This window comes from Alexandromys fortis, unplaced genomic scaffold (assembly GCF_014885135.2).
Source record: "Alexandromys fortis isolate MF-2015 unplaced genomic scaffold, M_Fortis_MF-2015_v1.1 scaffold_274, whole genome shotgun sequence".
Lineage (NCBI taxonomy): Eukaryota > Metazoa > Chordata > Mammalia > Rodentia > Cricetidae > Alexandromys > Alexandromys fortis.
In genome coordinates, this window is record NW_026068142.1 from 296,043 (window position 1) to 316,077 (window position 20,035).

General features: G+C 46.1%; 1 protein-coding gene across 1 annotated transcript in view; it reads left to right on the top strand.

Annotated features, from left to right (window-relative positions):
* The first annotated feature begins 5,651 nt into the window (after window positions 1-5,651).
* Window positions 5,652-20,035, top strand: part of Dapp1 (dual adaptor of phosphotyrosine and 3-phosphoinositides 1) — a 49,846-nt gene continuing 35,462 nt past the window's right edge. The window contains exon 1 of the mRNA XM_050126841.1: window positions 5,652-5,864. Within this exon, the coding sequence (XP_049982798.1) occupies window positions 5,764-5,864 (101 nt within the window). The 5' untranslated portion in view covers window positions 5,652-5,763. The remainder of the gene's footprint in view (window positions 5,865-20,035) is intronic.

Sequence of the window (20,035 nt, forward strand, 5' to 3'; positions counted from 1 at the left end):
CATCATTTCTTTTTATTTTATTTTTTTTAGATTTTAATATAATTACATCATTTTCTCCCTTTTCTTCCCCCCAGCTCCTCTCATTTTCCCACCCCTTGCTTTCTTTCAAATTCATGGCCTCTTTGATTGTTGTGTGTGTGTTCCTAAAGGTATAAGTACAGCGCTAAGCCCATATAATATTACTTGTATGTGTGCTCTGAGGGCTAACTATTTGGTTTTGCTTGGTATGTGCTTCCCTGGCAAAGACTATTTCTCCTGCTCTCGGCATTTCTGAGTTGCCTGTATTAGGGCTGAAGCCTCATAAGCCTTCTCCCCTCCACGTTACCACACCTATGGGTTTGGTCCTTGTTCTAGGCAGCCACGTCGGTGAGTCTTCCTGGGGTAGCTCCTCTGACATTTCTAGAGATGACCTCCCGGTAAAGTTCCTGTTTCTCTGGCTCTTCCAAATGTTCTGTCCCTACTCTGCTGTGACCCCCGAGTCTGAGGTGCAGGAGTTGCACTGTGGCTGCATCAGCTGGAATTGAGCGCCAGCATTCTGTAGTTTGGTTAGTTGTGGTTTGCTGGAACCGAAGTTTCTTTGGTGAGGTGTGAGGATTATAGGTACCTGCTGGTATAAAAACAGATATTCAGAATGTAGTCAGGTTTGGTATGCTCTTAAGCTGGCTTGGTAAAGTGTAGGTTCCCTTCCAAGAGCCATGACTTCATTAGTGCCAGGTAGCTGGTTGGCTGGGTGCCAAGGTTTTCCTCCTGTTGAATGGGTTCCCAGTCATTTGTGAACTCCAGCCCCAAAGTGCTTGGACATCTTAGTTGATCTGTCTCCTCACTCTTGCCAGCCCTGGTAATTTTAAAGTTGACCCATATTCATGTTTAATCTTATGCGGATGCCTCTAGGAAACCAAAAATATCCCAACAGCTGCCTAGTTGCTCTGCTCGGTTTTGCTTATTGTCACTGACGTTGATTATCTATAATGAGGGTCAACGAAGAAGACAAAGCAAGGTCAGGATAAGGCCCGCAGCATCCAGCGGAGCTCAGACGACTTGGCTGCGTCGCCTTGAGTCAGCGGCTGCTTTTGCTGCCTAAACGCAATAACTGGAAAGTTGGAGGTTTCATCTCAGCCCATGCTTTCACTGTTCAGAAATCAGTGCCGGGATGATTAAGCACGACCTTTCCATGCAGATGGTGTCTCGCTACATCAGCACGAACGGCACCTGTCACACGAACCCGCAAATGCAGATGTTAGCATGTTTCAGGACACCGTGTCTTGAAGTCAGAAAGCGAGTGGCGCAGCGAAGGCTAGGCAGAAGGCGCCTAATGGTCCACGGTGGAAAGCGGCTCTGCGGTTCTAGGAAACTAGGGAGCTTGAACAGTGCAGTGCTCTCCTTCTGATTGCTGGAGCGATGTAGAAACACTGCTGTCCAAAGTCATGCGGCTTCCTGTAACAGGAGGTTAAATACAAATGTTAAATACACACAGTCCTGAGCATCGACATAAAGCCTATGTCACGTGTGGATGCAAAGGGGGCGTAAGTAACTCTGAATATTTGTTTTTAAGAAGTTACATATTTTCTTCACCTAATCAATAGATCAAGGAAAAAAGGTGTGTTTTATCTCAACGTAGGAGCAAAATGTTGTGTTATTTGTTCAGATGGCTTGTCACAGCGCCAAAAGGCTGACTAAATGGGGCACCTCCACCCTTAGCTGTGGTAACTTTGGTTCACGGCAGTTGTGAGAAAAAGCATGTGGCCTTTATTTCCCATCTGCACTCAGGGAGCTGTGGAGATAAAGGGGCCATGTTTAATAACAAACAGTACCAGAGGAGCTCAGAGGACCCTTCTCTCTGTTGATGGTGATGGTGGGCTTGTCAGGTGACTAAACGAAAGGCAAATGTTGGGATCTCTGAGCTTTCTGTAAGGACAAACAGATAAGAAAAGGCAAAGGCAGTCTTCAGTTCCAAGGAGCAATTTGTTTTCCCTACCCTCATTAGAGGAGTGCAATTATTAGATGTCTTTCTTCCAGTGAAGCATCTTCTTCTTAGTCATTGTTTCTTTGTTTTGAGATAATGTCTCATTTTGTAGCCCTATTTACCTGGGCAAGAACAGTCATCATATTAATGCGATAATTTAAAGAAAGGTTCACAAGATTGTGATAAAGAAAATGTTTCTGAAAAGATGGTCAAAGGGATGAGGAGACGGCACCGAGGATAAAGTGCCTCCTATGTGAGTGTGAGGACCAGAATTCAGAGCACACGATGCATCTGAATCCAGGCAGGAAAAGAGGCTGCCTGCAGTCCCAGTGCTCAGAAGGCAGAGATGATAGTTTTCAAGGCAAGCTGGCTGGTTAGACTAACCAGAACTGGTTCAGAGGGAGACCTTGCTTAATTAATAAAATGATGAACAATCAAGAAAGATACTTGACATCAGTTTTAGGCTTCCACATACCTGTGCATGTGTGACCACATACAACACACACACATACACACATGATGATTCTGATGTGGAATTTCCCTCTGTATGCTGTGATTACCATTAGTGAATAAAGAAACTGCTTTGATCCTATACCAGGATAGAACTTAGGTAGGCGGGGAAAACTAAACTAAATGCTGAGAGAAAGGAGGCAGAGTCAGGAGAAGCCATGTAGCCACCACTAGAGATGGAAGCCTTTAGTTGGTAAGCCACAGCCTCGTGGCCATACACAGAAATGGGTTAAGTTAAGATATAAAAGTTAGCCAATAAGAAGCTAGAGCTAATGGACCAAGCAGTGATTTAATTAATTAATACAGTCTCTGTGTGATTATTTTTGGCCTAAGCAGCTGGGAACCAACAAGCGGCCTTCACTCCAACATGATTCCAGATGTAACTCATTGGTTGAATGCTTGCCTAGAACGCATGAGGCCCTCAGCATAGCCAAAGGGGGAAAAAAATCAACAAAGAGTAAGATAGTCCAAAATTGTTTAAACTACTTTCTGCATACATACCTTGAGAGGTTATTTGGAAGCAAAAATCAGGTACCTTAATAAAAAGATTGTGATTTATTCTCAGCACCCACATGATGGCTCATGACTGCCTGTGACTCCTCCAGTTCCTCCAGTTCCTCCAGTTCCAGGGAATCGGATGCCCTCTTCAATTTCTATGAGCCTTGGGCACGCACATGGCCCACATACAAGCATAAAAGCAGACAAAGCAACTCGTAGGCATAAAAGAAATAAATTAGGAGAAAAGCAACAGCTAATGTATCTAATATAAAGTGTGCTGCTAAATATGATCTAGTTTAAGTTATGCTGTTACATAACAAGTTATTTCTATGTACACCCAGCACTTTGTAGACACCAACTCTTAATTGTGGTAGATAGGACCGAACAAAACTACATGGATTGATCCGAGGGCAGGGCTAGGAAAGGGGGGGGGCACCTAGAGGAAGGAAGGGACACACAGAAGGCTGTTATCAAAGGAGAAGGCAATAGATGGGGAACAAGATAAAAAAAGGGGGGGCCAGGATTTATCCCTACTGCATGTACTGACTTTTGGGATCCTATTCTCTTTGGATGGATACCTTGCTCAATCTAGATATAGCAGCGAGGGTCTTGGACCTTCCACAAGACAATGTGCCTTACCCTCTCTGAGGATTAGAGGAGGGTGGGGTGGGAGGGTGTGTAGAGGAAATGGAAGGAGGGGAAAAAGTGGGAACTGGTATTTTTTATTTTTTTATTTTTTATTTTCTTTAAAACCTTAACCTAATAGATTTTTTTTAAAAGACAATACAGTTGGGGTGTGGGGCTCTCGGCAAACATCCCCAGGACAATGGTCCCCGCCATCATCCTTGGAAAATGGCTCCCAACAAAGATTTATTTATTATGTATTCAGTGTTCATGTATCCCTGCAGGCCAGAAGAGGGCACCAAATCTCATTACAGATGGTTGTGAGCCACCATGTGGTTGCTGGGAATTGAACTCAGGACCTTTGGAAGAGCATGCAAAGCTCTTAACCACTGAGCCATCCCTCCAGCCCGGTATTTTTTTTTAATCTAATAAATTAAAAAGAAAAAAAAAAGGAAAGGGGGTCCAGGAAAGTTGAGAAAAAGTGAGGGGTCTTAGGCTGTTACTTACTTCCTTCTAAAAAAAAAATAGGGAAAATGGAAGCCCCAGAATGTGCTAAAATGGGAACAAATGAAGAAGGGAGTCAAACCCTGAACAAAGGGCTACAGGAAGGGAGAGGCAATCTGTTGCACTGGCTGTCCCGCTGTCCTGCCCGCCCCCATCAGTGCTCACGGTCCCTCCCTACCCTACAAAAGTGCTATAGTTGCTTTGTGTGCTCAGTTATGTGTGTGTTAGCAGCGGTGATTCTCCCCACGACTGTCTCTGGGAACCGAGGAACTTCTCAGTGGCAACTAGAGGAAGCCAGGGCCCCCAGGATCACTGGGAATCAGAGATGAGAGGAAGATTCCTAAGGAGACAGTGGCAGCCTCTGACGACTGCTGCTGTAGAGCATGCCCGCCCTGATCTTCAGTCTAGCAATTTCCTTATGATACCTAATGAACTAGCCCCCGGGAGAACCCCAGTTCATCATGGGATAATGGAAGAGGTACATGCAGAGAGGAGGCTCTTTATACACCCACTGCCGCCCTTCCAGGCAGATGAAATTCGCCCCTGCATAGGAGTCTAGATAGCACTGCATCTCCAGCCTACATCAATCCACTGACGGCCAGTGAGCGCTACTGTGACCCGCTCCCCCTCACCAGAGGACCAGACAGCTGCTATTCTGTAGCTTTCTTTTGAGGTCTTCTCACTGAATCCCTTTCCTCGTTTATTTATTTCTGTTGTTTTGAAGCAGGCGGGCCTTAAATTCACCATGTGGAGGAGGGTAGCCTCGAACTTGTGATCTTTTTGCCTACCTCCTAAGTGCTGGGATTACAGGACTCTCTTTGGTGTTGGGGTTGGAACCCAGGGCTTTGGGCATGCGTGTGACATGCGTATGACAGCCTTAGCCCACTGTCCTTCTTCCATAAGAGAAACAACTGTCCCCCAACCTAAGCTTCAAGGGGATCTTGGAAAGAAATTTGGAGACAGTACCAAAAACAAGCTAGGATCAAGTGAGACAGGTTGCTTGACTTTAATTTTTTTTTCATGACAGGGTTTCTCTGTGTAACTCTGGCTGTCCTGGAACTCACTCTGTAGACCAGGCTGCCCTCGAACTCACAGAGATCTGTCTGCCTCTGCCTCCTGAGTGCTAGGATTAAACGTATGTGCCACCAAACGTTTCTTCCTTCTTTCTTTCCTTCCTTCCCTTTAAAAAAAAAAAAAAAACTCTAATTTTTTAAACCCACTCAGAAAATGTTTCTGGTGTAGAAGTTTCCTTGGTGGTCCTTGCGCTGTTGTGTGAGGTGGATGTGCGCATGCGCCCTCTTCTACTTTTTGCCTAGGGGGAAGCTCCAGTTTGGCGTCCTCTGGAGAGTCAGAACTAACAGTTCAATCCTGGGTAGGTGGTCTTGCTGTTTCCTTTGGGCAAAAACTGACTTGGTGATGCACTGTGGGTGTCAGAGGTGCTGCGAGTTTGCACACTTCCTGACTGACAGAACACCCCTGCCTATGCCTCCGGCCCGGGGTGGCAGTGTCAGTGGGCGGAGCAACCAAGTTTCACTTCCTTGCTAGTCAGAGCCTCAGCCACAGAAGGCTCCTGTCTCACTGAGGAGCAGTGTGTGTCCAGCCCTGGAGCCCTTCTCTCTCAACAGCACCTGGCAGGAAGGTGGCCATCAGAAGCAAAGGAACGAATGGGCAGAGCGGAACTTCTAGGAGGGAACATGAGTATCCAGGATCCCTCAGAGCTGTGGGGTCGATCCGATGGAGGAGCAGACCTGCTCCAGGACTTGGGGTAAGAGTGCTTTTTCAAGGAGTGTAACTTGCCACTCCGTATCAACGTTCCCTTCAATCAGTGAGTAGCTTCTGTATGTCTCTTCCCTCTGCCACCCCAATCTTCTACCTCGCCATTCTGTTGATTTGTGGAAGCTTTCTGGGGGTGGAGGATGATTCATTGTAAAAGTGTAAGCTATTTTTGTTTTTTTCTTTAAGTGAAAACAGTTAGATTGAGAACCTGAGACAAAAATCAATGGTTGGGCATCCTGTAACAATTGGGGCAGAAGTGGGGCGTGTGAGTGGAAACTCCTGCTTTCTTTGATAGTGTGCTCATTTATCGCTACCTTGGGGCTGAAGAGTTCTGAACACTGCCTCTTGGCAGCGAAGAAAGGCCACACTGTGGCAAGTAAAAGGTTTTTTTTTTTTTTTTTAATTCCTGAAGAAAAAGAAGGAGGAAGTTTGTGCAGCAATCTGGCCTTTATGGTTCTTTCTTCTGACATGGCCCTTGGGAGCTCTTTCGTAGACTATTTTCACAGTCTCTGGAAAGGCAACACACACCCTCTTAGCCAGCCACAGCCCGAGAACTAGGTAGTGACAGCTCGGATTCAGAGAGGTCGAGAAGGTTAGGCTAGGTGGGACCATCAGAGCGCATCACAAGGGAGCTTGACGGCACTGTGCATGGGGACTTTTAGTCAAGATGGAAAGGCTATTCAGAGAGGAATGGGGGCTTCCTTGGGGACCGAGCCTTGCACCCAAACACTGTGCTTCCCAAGAGAGGGGATGCTGGACTTGCTGTCTGTAAGTAGCCGGAATCCCTCATCGCCCAGTGACATGAGAGACCTACTGTCATCTTGCAAAGGATGAAAGTGAGCCCCAAAGGGTTAAACCCTGTCCTTATGGGTCACATCAGTGAAGTAAAGCTGACAGCACCTGCTAGAGGCCCCCTCCTCCTCTAAAGATAGGTGGAAATCTCTGTTTACACTGAAGAGATTGTATCGTTTGGGGTTGTTCTACTGTAAAATTTCTCACGGCCCTCAGCTGGCTCAGCAGGTAAAGGTGCTTGTGGCTCAGCCTGACCCTCTGAGCTCTTTCCCTAGAACCGGGGCTGTGGTGGAAGGAGAGAACTGACTCCACGGAGTGGTCCTCTGACCTCCACATAAGTGACGTGGCAGGCAGGTACCCACATACTCACACACACCATGTACACCTCTAGTAATAATGAATTAATAAAAATTCTAAAAATAGGTCTCAATAATTCTTTAGATTTAAAGCTAAGGTCTTGGCAAACCAGACTTGACAGCTAGGATTTTCAATAAAGGAAACTCCTCAAGAGGCCATCAGGGTCCCGGAGTCTCTTTGCGACTCTCTTTGACTCTAAAATGGAAAAGGAAAGGGCTCTTCTGAGAGCATCCAAATCAGGGTTAGAGGCCAGCAGGGCAGCTGCCGCCTTTCTGCCCAGCTCCGGAGGCTTTGTAGCTATGTTTTCAGGCCCCTTGGTCCACTGAAGTATGACACCCTAAAGGAGAAGTCAGCCCCAGAAAATATTCGACTCTGTCTCTTTAATTAAATCCTGAAAGCAGGATCTATGCTTCAGAGCGCTGAGCACACAGAGGACACGAATGAACCTGTGTGTCTGTGCCCTGTGCTGACGCAGAACCCGGGGCAGAATGAAGCCACTGCAGGTGACCTACAGGCCTCTCCCCCTAAAGAACAGACACCTGACCCCAAGTCCTGAGGGCCTGAAATCAGTGGTGTGTGTGTGTCCAGACTTCTCAACATCAGAAGACCTGGATATTTTCTCGACTGTCAGAGTTTGGCTTCAAGAACAAAGCAAACTCCGGTTGTATAAACTGTTCTTCAGCATGGGGCGCAGCCTTCTCTGTGCACAAGACAGGCAAAGGACATTTTTATTTGTTTTTTTTCTTTTTTTTTCGTTCTTTCCTTTATGACTGGCACGATTCAAGGTAACTGAGGACAACTTGAATTTCTTAGTCTTCGTGACTCCACCTTTCAAGGGCTGGGATCACAGGTGTATGCCGCCACACCCCATTATAGTCAGGACTTCCAGTATTTGAGGCAAGCGCTCTACCAGCTGAATTACTTCCTCAGCCTCTGTTTTGTTTCAATTCTTGGTGCCCAGGTCATGCATGGCACACACACACACAACCCCCACACACACAAACACACAAACAAATCTGTCTCTTGGGTGGATGGACATCTGTTTTCTTCCCTACAAGTATCTAAAGCAGGACTGGAATTGAGACTCAAGGTATACAGAGTATATTCTCTGAAGTATTAGGTACAGTTTTAGCTTTTCTTTTAGTTCTGTTAGGTGTGTCCCTAAACTTCGATATCACTAGTAAGTTCTCGTCTTCTGTTTGCTAGTTTGGGACCTTGTGGCTAATCACTTCATGGAAGTGCATTTTGCATTTAAATTCACCCATTTCAACTTTAAGGGTGCAGCTGGCATTATTAGCATCGTTTGCCTCCCTTGAGAAACAGGAAAGAACATATTTCATTTCAACATAATCAATGGTCTACCTGTGTGGGGAACAAAAAAAAAGCCTTGATGTGTAGAATTGTTGACTTCCAGACACTGGCCTGTTTGAGCTGTTTTGCTCTACTAAGGAATAAGCAAATAAACGAGATGGCTGGTGATTTAACTGCCATCCTGCAAAACTGAATATCTAAATGCCAGCAGAAGCCACTCTTGGCCCCGGCACCCCAGTGACAAGCTCTTCATAGGAGATAACCAGAGGAATCCTGGCAAGGACCTGCTGCCTCTGGCCGGATTCTGAATATAAATGAAACTCAGTCTTTGAACCTTTAATCCACTTTGGTGATGTATGATCAGTACCAAGCCAGAATAATCCAGTTTTTTCGAAGCTCCATTTAAAAAATTTTTTATTTTTGTCATGGATAGATAAAAGATGCCTAGATTTAATGCCTTAATTTTAAAATTATTTTAATGAGCTTCTTCAGCTATTAGATGTTTCTTTTTGTTGTTGTTTTGTTTTTTGCGGTGCCATGGATGAAACCAGGGACCTTGTGTGTTTTATATAAAGAGATAATTCAGTGGAGGCGTGACCCACAGGAAGGGGCGGGGACTAATCTTGGTTCTATAGAGAGATAATTCAGTGGAGGTGTACACCCACAGGGAGGGGCAAGGACTAATCTTGGTTCTCTAGTTCCCATTTTTTTCAGGCTCTTGAATATGTCATTACTGTGAATTAGACCCAGAACTGCAGCAAGTCTATCCCTGGCCCTCCCAGAACACATAGAAACACTGGCTGTATAGTCTCTAAAGGAGACTTGGACCCCAACAAGCCACTCAGCTCCGTCAGAGTGCCAGTCCAAAAGCACTTATTTTCCTCTTCAGTCCATTAGTGAGCCCCAGAGGCGAGGGGAAACAAAGCCCTGTTTGTTCCAGAGGTGTAGGAACAGGGCAGGCCCAAGCAGGAGGGGAGGCAACGAAAGCTGGGCTCTGTGGGACCAGCTAGGTCCCTTCCTAGGTGGGCGTGAGTCAGGCACTGGGAGGCTCAGCACGCTGGCCACCCAGCCACAGCTTCCCACACCCAGCACCCGAGCAAGGACCACAGGACTGTCAGAACCCCCAGGGCAGGAGGTGGTGTTGTGTGGGCCTTGTGTCCAGTTTGTAAAATCTTATCTGAAAAGGGATTATAACCCAGCCACAGACACTCCTACCGAGAGCATGGACGGGAGGGGGGGGGGGGCAGAGCAAACTTCAGGTCTACCAGGACTTATAGGTACGGGGGAGAATGGTGGGGAGTCCTGTGGGTCTTTTAGGATTCAAAGACAGGTCCAAGGAAAAGCTCCAGATGAGTCTCGGAGGAGCTTTTAATGGACAATAAGGCAGAGCCGGCTATCTAGGGAAGGTGATGCAGGAAGGACAGCCGTTGGCATGGCAACTTCTGCTGACATAGACGAAAGCTTCTGCAGGGGTTAGGACGGATGTAGATTAAGCTTCCCTATGAACCTTGCCTGGAAGTTCAAAAATAGAACTGTCCTCCTCATCGATCCTACTGCTGAGTTCTAAGAGTCCCTGGAATTTGAGCTAACAGCTGCCAGGGATGCCCCGTCCCCTCTCCTTACTTAGTCCATAGGCCCCACTCCCTACCTCAGGTAAATTACAAGGCGTTAAGACTGAGACCCAGGAGTTGGCTGATTCCAGTCCAAAGCTCTTGTAGTCGTCATTTCCAGAGAAACATAAAGCAAAATCTGACTCTTCGGAAAAAAAAAAAAAAACAAAAAAACAGCTGAGTTCTCCTCAAGGACTGACATTTTCATGAGGATGAATCCATTCAGGAGACCCAAACAGTGCAAAGCTGAGATCATAGGTTATGATCTAACTTTTAGCTTCTGAAACTATATGGATGGCCCACTGTACAGAGAAAAATAGAGAGGGAGAATTTTTTTTAAAAAAATGAGAGTTCACCTGTCCTTAAAAATATTTGCAAAGTGGGGAGCGCGCATGGGCACTCCCAGCAGTTGGGATGCTGAGGCAGGAGGAAGGCTGGTGAGTTTGATGCCTGCCTGAGCTAGATGGGGAGGCCCTGTCTTTCAAAAAGGAAGGGAGGAAGGAAAACAACCTTTGTTGTTTCTCACATGTAAGAGAAAGTCAGAGGTTGTCAGAAAACAAAACAACAAAAAAAAGTCAGCTTTTTAGTAAAGGTACAGGGGACAAATGATTTTGGCTTCATGACTTCACCACAGCTGCTCATACACGCTACTGTGACACTAGACACATGTAAGAGAACATGCACACACGGTGTGAGAGTGCGCACACACTACTGTGACACTGGACAAACACAAGAGAACACTCACACACGGTGTGATAGGACTCCAACCAAACACTAGCTGTGGATAATGGCATGTGGATTTTATTCTCTCTCTCTCTCTCTCTCTCTCTCTCTCTCTCTCTCTCTCTCTCTCTCTCTCTCTCTCTCTCTCTCTCTCTCTCTNCTTTCTTTCTCTCTCTCTCTGTCTCTCTCTCTTTCTCTCTCTGTCTCTCTCTCTGTCTCTCTCTGTCTCTCTCTCTGTCTCTCTCTCTCTCTCTCACACACACACACACACACACACACACACACACACACACACACACTTTTCCCTAACCATTTCAAACTGTCCAACCAGCCTTAGCTCTCAGTTCTTACAAACCGAATGGTTGGCGGAACTGGCCCTTGGCTGGCAGTTTGCTGGCCCAGGAAATGCACGATGGATAAACACCATCAATTCCCATTACAAGGCAGTTACTTTGTGAACCCCAACTCTGGCCTCCCCAAAACACACTTACTCCAACTTTACATGTAAGGAGTCTCGGGACCTCAACAATCCAACTGGCTAAAGCTCCAGGGTGATGGTTGGATTCAATGCAAGCGCTTATTTTGCAAAACAGGTACCTTCCCTGTGGCGACAGTCATTAGCTATGCTCACCTACTATGCAGCCACTCTGTGACCTTCCTGGCATTCACAGTGCTCTATTAGGCAACGTGAGGCATTCCTTTCGGAGGTACGGTTGGTGACTTTCAAAGCCAAGTGAACTGACCAGGTGGCAGACATAAGCAGTGGGGGCTGATGGCCTCCCCACTGGGCATTTCTGCTTTGTTGAGCCTCCCAATTAAACAATCATGGTGACCAGTCAGTCTTGCAAGCTTCACGCACAACGGGGTCTTATGGCCTTTGCCTGTAGGAGCATTTAATTCACATCCTGTTGGTGTTACCCACGCGAGAAAGTGAGGAACCTACTTCTTGCCATATGCCCAGGTTTACAAAACCCACATTCTTGACCACAGAAACAACTTCCTAATTTTCCTCCAACTTCTCTTTTCATTAAAATGGTACACTTTTCGGTGCACACGTGAGCTGAAGGAAAAAAAAGAAAGTTCTATAGCTTCTAGAAACCAGCACAACTCACTATAACTATAAAAGCTGTCGGTCTTTCCCTACTTCACAATAGATAGGCCGTATGGACCGGCCAGCATCCCAGTGAGCCAGAATCTTATTCGATTCTGTGTATGTTCAGTTTTCTGGGCCTAGAAAAGAAAACAAATACAAAAAAAAAAACAGGCTAAGAACGTTATCAAGTCAGGAAGTGTCAACAGAGAGGTGACCCCCGGAAGAGTGATGGGGCTTGTTTTTCTATGGACTATTCTGAAATCTTGAATTCTAAAAGTAGAAGGCAGCTCTCGGCTCTTCCGTGGCTGTTTGATGTTGTGTAATCAGTGAACTGTCTGGGATGTTTTGGTGCTAGTGAGTTTTTTTTTTTTTTTTTAAGTTGTGTTGTCTTTTCCTCCGCGGGTGATTCCCTTCCACTTAAACATTTGGGAAGCTGCCCCACAGGTCCCTCGCATTGGGAGGGGCTGCTTGGCTGCATTCTTTGCTCGTCCACCCATTCATAAACTTGGCTGTGGAATGAGGACATTGTGCAAGGCTGGGAGGGTCTGGAAGGAAAGCGTAAAGTGTGCAGAAGCAAAATGCACCCTGTGCACAGCAAGACCACGCAACAGTTTGGGCTGAGGGCCTTACGCTGCCTGGGGAAACACTCTGTCCCTGGAAGGACACGATGCAGGGTGGGGGAGGTGGCCCTGGATGATGTTTGTCAGCTGAATAAGAAAACATAGCACTTTATAGGGGTGGGCTGGGTGCAGGTAGGGTGGGAGTCACGAGTAAAGAGATAGACTGACAAGATTGGGGTACTAAGACATCCCAGGCCCCCCCTGGAGGTAGCATTCAGTCTGTCTAGCTCTAGCCACGCAGCCACTTCCAGAACCAGGCCCATGAGGTTTTTTTTTTTTAATTGTTTTTATTAAGTTATACATTTTTGTCCAATCCCTTCCCTTCCTCCCCTCTCCCCTTCTACTCTCTGCCATGATCCCCCCATACTTCCAATTTACTCAGGAGATCTTGTCTTTTTCTCCTCTCTTTATAGATTCTTAAGGTCCTCTTTGTTGTCTAGGTTCTCTGGGGTTGTAGACTGTAGGCTGGTTTTTTTTTTTTTTTTTTTTTGCTTTATGTCTAAAAGCCACTTATGAGTGAGTACATATTATATTTGTCCTTGGTTTTTAAACCCTTGCTTGATTCCTGGCTCAGATAGTAACTTTTTCACGCTCTGGCTCATGCTCCCTGCTCCTTGCCTGGAGCTGAACTTGGTCTTGGCACTGCCCCTTGCCCTCCTCCAGATGCTCTGTGGCACACTCCCAGCCCCACCCTCCCCAAGCTACCCAACTCGTATCCAACCATGTCATCTGAATTCTAAAAAGATTCGCACCTTTAAAATGCATACGCGTGGCCATTTAGCTAATATTGACATTAGGATTACATGAAAGAATGCTGTATTTTGGAGACACTTATGAGATTATTTGGGCCTGACATATCATGGTTGAAGGAACCCCAAAGAGAGGTTCCTTCTCTCAGACCTCGGATTAGGCACAAACCACACCCAAACACCTGTTTCACAGAGAGGTCCTTTATTGAGTGGGGAGGAAAAGTTAAATCGGGTGCTTTCTGACTCAGGCAGAAAAACAGCAGCAAATGACCTTGCAGGTGTCATTCTAAAGAGGAGAAAAAGGGGAGGTCTGTGTTAGAAAGGGCGAAATGTGAGGGAGAAAGGTAAGGGGTAGGGGTTGATAGGGGTACTGTCCCTCTGGATAGAGAGGAGACAGGTGTGGAACACGCACTTGGCGGTTTATAAAGGTAAAGGGGGAAACCCTGTGTTAGGATGCGGTGCTTAACTTTATTTAGATATGTTAATTAGTGAACCGGCAGCCTCAGGAGAAGAAAGTGTCTTGGTGGCTAGCCTTAGGGATGTGATCTAACGTTTTCTTTAGCAAGGTGGAGGGGATGGGGAAAAGGGCAAGGCCTGGCCGAGCCATGCTCCAGTGGACTAGTGTCCCTTCAGTGATACGTCAATGTTACTTAACAGTTGCTCATCAAAAGGTATATAGAAGACAGAGCCAAAAGTTAAAAGTATCTTCTCCCTAAAGAATAGGTACTGTTGGGCCAGAGAGATGGCCCTGTAGGTAAAGGTAGTTGCCACCAAACCTGACGATCTGAGTTCGATCCCTGAGACCCATGTGGTGGAAGGAAGACCCAATTCCAAGGGCTATTCTCAGCCTCCACATATATCCCATGGTATGCTCATACACACACACACACACACACACACCTCTCTCTCATGCACACACACATCTCTCATACACACACACACACACCTCCCTCTCTCTCTCTCTCTCTCTCTCTCTCTCTCTCTCTCTCACACACACACACACACATCTCATACACACACATGCACACACACATATATCACACACACACACATATGCACACATGCACATGCGCACACACATGCACGCACATGGATACAAAATAATGGGTATTTTAAATGGAAGCATTCTTTCAACTATTTCTCAGTCTTCTGTGTGCTTGAAGGTATTTATAATAAAACGTTAAAATTATATTAATCTGTTAATTCCTAAAAGTTGGGAAATAAGTCAGGAAATGGTGCATGCCTTTAATCTCAGCACTCAGGAGGTAGAAGTAGGTGGGTCTCTGTGAGTCTGAGGCCAGCCTGGTCTACAGAGCTAGTTCCAGAACAGCCAGGGCTGTTATATAGAGAAACCCTGTCTCAAAAAAAAAAAAAAAAAAAAAAGTAATTGGCAAATAAAGACATTAGTCATTTCTACCCAAACAGCATGTCTACCTAAAATGACATTGTTCAAAAATCTTTCCTGTCTTATAACCATATTTTTCTGTGAACACACACACCACATACACAGACTGAATTGTATTCATGATTTTGCTCTGGCTTTTTGGTAGGATATCTATTATCTTGGTCTTTGTCAAAGCAAGTGTTGGATCTCATCTTGGGGTGGGATCTTGTTAAACTTAGGATACTGGGGTTAGTCTGGATTCTGGGGGGTCTGAGATAGATCTGATTAGCAGATGATATGGACTCTTTGGATGCTTGCAGAAAAAATGGAATTAATTGCATGGCCATCACGTTGTGTTTTGGAGGAGGACGATGAGGTAGCTGGGCATGAGTGGCCATGGTTCAGGAGCCTAGAACTCCTCAGGCAGTTCACAGATTGCTGATCCGGATAAGGGATGTGGGCGGGAGCCAGGCACTCTGTGGAACACTGTAAGTGACTCACACCCCAGAAAGCAGAACTCTACTACTTTTGAATTCTTTTGTTTTGTTTTATCTTTGTGTATCCCTGCCCCCCACCGCGTGAATTTCTTTTAATGTAATAAAAGACGTTGTGAAAACCTTGAGACTCACAAACACCTTCTAATTCCTTCTTTGTGTGCTGAGGGCCGCATATTCCTAAAGCTGCCTAGGTTCATAACACTGCTTCTATTGTCCGGACTCACACCTGTGCCTTTCACGTTTTTTGGGGTGACATTTGAGCCTTTGTAGGTGTCAGTGTTGTGATGTTCGGCAGTCAGGCCACCTATTTCACCCCTCCTTTTGGGAGGGAGCCCCTCGGGAGTGGGACTGTAGGTCATTCGTTTTACCTTTTCCCTGGAGCCCACCTTTTGTCAAAGAACAGATGTGGGAGTGCTTGGCGACCCGAAGTCACAACTAGAACTCAAGGCTGTTGACTTCAGCCTGGTGACGTCACACCCTAATAACTCAGTCCTCTTCCATTCAAGGCTTGTTACTGGTGAACTAAACCAACACCAGTTGGAACCATGTAGTAGACATCAGCTTGAACAAGGATCTCCCTGTCCATAATTTTTACATCCCTTGGGGTTTAGGGCGCTTTCCTGTACCCACTAGGGTAGGTTGCCACTGGCAAGAGTAGTCCTAAGACAGCTAACCCCGAACCAGCACTTTCTGAACGATACAAGAGCGAGCAGAGCAAGTGCCCAATCCACTTGATTTCCCTCAGGGACAGAACCTTCTGAGGGATGCTTGGATTTGGCATCCTTGACCAGTCAGCACAGGCAATTTCAAGTTCCTACCCTCAGCAGGCTTTTTCCAGTGCAACCTAAGCGTTTCCTTTCTTACATCCTTTGGGGACTGATGCTCTCATGCTGTGCAGGCTGGCCTGGAAGCTGGACACAAGAAATGCTCGGGGAGTTTCTAGCCTAGTCTCCAGTTAGTGACTGTGTCCTTCAGCTGCTCCTAGTAGCTAACGCCTCTGGGCCTGGGAATCTGCCTCAGGGGCTGCACTGTGAGCTTCTCTGTGTGACTGCTGTATTCTCTGCCTCTGTTGTCTAGACGGCTGGGTCAATATCTCTGTGTGTTCTCTTATTGGGAGCTGTGAACCCCCAGATCCTGAATTTCTTGTAAACAACTTGTTTTCCCCTGATCTGAGTGCCTGCAGCTGCTCTGAGTACGAAACCCTCAGGAGTTCCTGATGGCAGGGGAATGGTTCCTGGTGCGTTTGACTGGGGCGTGGCTATCAGTTAAGAATCCCTATATAAGCTGCCCCTGGACACAATAAAGGGGGCATTCTTGGGGCATTCTGGCATCAAGGATGACCTGTCTCTCTGTGTGTCTTTGTGTGTTTCAATCTCCAGCCCCTTGCCCGGTTCACAAATGCTATGGCGGCGCATAGAGTGCAGAAGGGCGTTGTGCGCTGCATTCTCTAAGTCATACTGCTCCCAACTGCACAGAACACATATACTTTTGCCTGGCTGGGTGAGCTGTGGGATCCAGTGTTCTCCATCTACCTCTCTACCCTCTGTTTCTCTTTCTTCCTCTTCCTTTCTTCAATCTCTCTCTCCTTTGATTCTACTTGGAAGTAGGTCCTGATGAGAGAACTCTTGCCCACCCCCAACCCCCCCCCCCCATCTTTCTCATTCATTCTTTCCCTCATCTTTTGAGATTTGGGTTAACTATGTAACCTAGCCTGGGCTTGAACTCCTAATCTTGCTGTCTCACTCCTTGCCTGCTGGGATTCCTAGCCTGCACACCAGGTCCTGCTGCATCTCTGTCCCTTTGGTTCCTGTGTCTCTGAGTCACCGCATCTCTTCTTCCCTCCGTCTGTGTGCTTTCATGTCCCAGAACATCCAGCTTCATTCCTCAGATTCCAGTAACAGGTTGATCCTGTGGCTTCAGTTGCTAGGTATTTGCGTGCTGTGCCTCTGCTGTCCTCCCTGTCTGTTTCCTCGAGCCTGGGACAACTGGCCTCACTGTTTAGCTCTGCTAGTAGGGCATATAAATGGGACATTTAGACAATGCCATGGAAAGTCCCAGCCATGCTGATTCCACCACCAAAAACTCCCTGCTGGAAAGACCGTGGGGAGACTCAGCCTCCCCCAGACAACGTGCTGCACCTGCCTGAGCTGTTTTTGAACTTCCTCAACCCTGTGTATAGCTTCTGATTGCCTCTCTCTACTTGAGAAGTTTAGTTCAACCCTGTGGGTGTGTGCCTTCATACACTTCTATAAACAAGACCATCTTGTCTTGGATATAGCCTGACTGTAATACCAACTGCAGCACTAAGAGCTCTTGAGCTAAACAAGAGATGTTTTCATCCTACACTGACAACCTCTGATGACACAGAGAGAGGCCAAGTGCTTTGCCTTTCCCACAGTTGAAGCGTCCAGCTCTGATTCTATGTCCAAATGAACACAAATGAAACCAATGCTCAAGCAATCCCATTGTAACAACTCAGATCAGATCAACCCAAGAGAAGACAACTTGGACCAGGGAAGCCCAATGAGGTCATTTCATGTTTTGGGTGAAGCCAACCCGAAGGTTCAACCACAGATCTGTGCCTTGGCTTTAGGGAAAGAGAGTGGTACAACATTGCGTGTTGCAATGTTCGGGGAGTGTCACTGTCATTCAAAAATGAAAGCAGTTTAAAACAGAAGGAAAAAAAGGAAGAAACTGTTGAGTTCTTGTGCTAGCTATTCAACTCCAGAGCCTTTTCTCTCCTTTCCTACAACCAGGGGTTTCTATTCCTCCTTTAGGTTCAAAGGTACGGCCCTTTATTTCTAGACAGAATCCAAGTTCCAGATCACTGCTCTTTGCCAGCAAGGGGGGATTTAATTAAATATATGAACAATCTGAGCCAGGCAGTGGTGGCGCACGCCTTTAATCCCAGCACTTGGGAGGCAGAGGCAGGAGGATCTCTGTGAGTTCAAGGACAGCCTGGAGAGTTAATTCCAGGACAGGCTCCAAAGCTACAGAGAAACCCTGTCTCAAAAAACTATATATATACACACACACACACACACATACATACAATCTGTAGTAGTGTAGCCTTACCTAACATGTGCAAGATTCTGCGTTTAACCCCCAGTACTGCCAGGAAGGAGGGGGAGGGGGGAGAGGGAGGAAAAGGGACAATAAACACCCTCAATGAATATGCAAACCAGCAGCTTTTCTCGCATTATTTTGCATGACTCCCAACACGGACCCAGTGCTTCAGCTAGGCATTCTCCTGTCCCTGTGTGTCATACATAAGTTGACCCCAATGTCTTTGTTTGTGTACTTTCCTCCTGAGATGTCCTTTCTCTCCCTACCTAACAGATCAAATATCCGTTCTTAAGTCCAGGTCACGATCACCTTCCTTCATGAAGCTTCTCTGGATCTTTCCTGCCTCCCACAAGATCCAGTACCACGCAGCACTAAGATGTCAGCCGTGAGGGGTTTCTGGTTGTGCTAGTCTGAAGACCCTTCTCCTGTAGTACTTTGCCTTGCTCTTTTCTCCTGATGTCAAACATTAAACTCAAGCCATTAGGGATCCTGAAGTGAATGAAAGGTCTCAGGATCAAGGGTCCTTCACGTTTATGTTTCTCAAATTCCTAGCGGGGTAACTATCGTTTGAGCTGCAACAGGTCAGGGGCCTGGGGGACAAGAATATATATTTCTAGCAAGATGTCAGGTGCTGAAGAGGTGACCAGCCCAGATTTTGAGTAGCAAGACTTTGCATTGATTTCCAGCAGCAACATCATTAGTGGTCTGGTAGTGAATTTAATGGTTGATATAAATATTTGTTCAAAATAAATATTAAAAATACAGAAGTAAATAGAATATAAAATGATAATTTTTTCTTGTAACATTTCATTTTTGAATTGCTTTATTTTGTTTTTTTGTTGTTGTTGTTGTTTGTGTGTTTGTTTTGAGAGGGTTTTGTTGTGTAGCTCTGGCTGTCCTAGAACTCACAGAGCTCCATCTGGTGTGGGTGTTCTCTTAACATACACACACAGGTGTGTGTGTGCGTGTGTGTGCATGAGTATTTGTGAGTGTGCATGCATGCAATGACACATACCATGTGTTATTTCAAAAGTTTTCAAGTCTGTTCTTCAAAGGACAGAGCATAAATGAGACATAAACTTAGACCAGCAAACTAAAATACTAAAATCCAAAGGACACAGTCCCTTAGTGTTTGCAGCATGCTGGAGCAGCTTCCCCAAAGGGTCTAGCCTGAAAGGCACTGGGATTAAGGCAGCGGGGCTGAATTGGAAGCGAGCTTACTGGATCCAGCCTGCCTGTGTTCTCTGTGGTTGAATTTATTTCCTGCACCTCACTGAGAGGCAGCTATGAAAACTATTTAGTGGGTGGGTGTTTCCTAATTTGCTGCTGCAGCCGGGAAGAGATAACACCACTGTTTCCTCCAAGGTCAACTGCTAGTTTTGATATTCTTACAAACCCAGGCAAAACGTGCTGTTCAAGTCTGATAGTCTACGTTCTGTTAATGCCACAAACCTTGAGACGCAACTGTGCTCTCGTGTAGGGATAAAAGGTGACTTATAGCACATTGCTTCTAAAACACAGTTACCAGTAGTAATGTCTTGACTTTGTTTCTCTACAGAAAGTAAGACCAAAAGACTTGAAGTAGGAAAATAAGCGTTATTCTAAACTGCATAGCCAATACTACCAGTGGCTAGGAGAATGTCTGGCATATTAGTGGTATATAATTTAGTAAAGTTTGCAGCTTGTTCTTTTTTGCAAAAGTTAGGGAACTGGGAAAATGTATACTAGAAGGTAACATCTCAAAACATGAAAATAAGGTTTCCTCTCTGGATATTGTGACTCTTGATATCGTCATCTTGACACGTGACAACCTGAAGTTTCTGCTGGCGGGGGACCACGTGGTTCCTAAGCTAAAGCGTTCGGAGCAGCTGGAGCCACTGAAGAAGAGATTCCAGCAAAAGCATGACCTCCTCTCCCAGCATTGCTTGCTCTGTTCCCCATGTGCTTGGGTCTAAGAT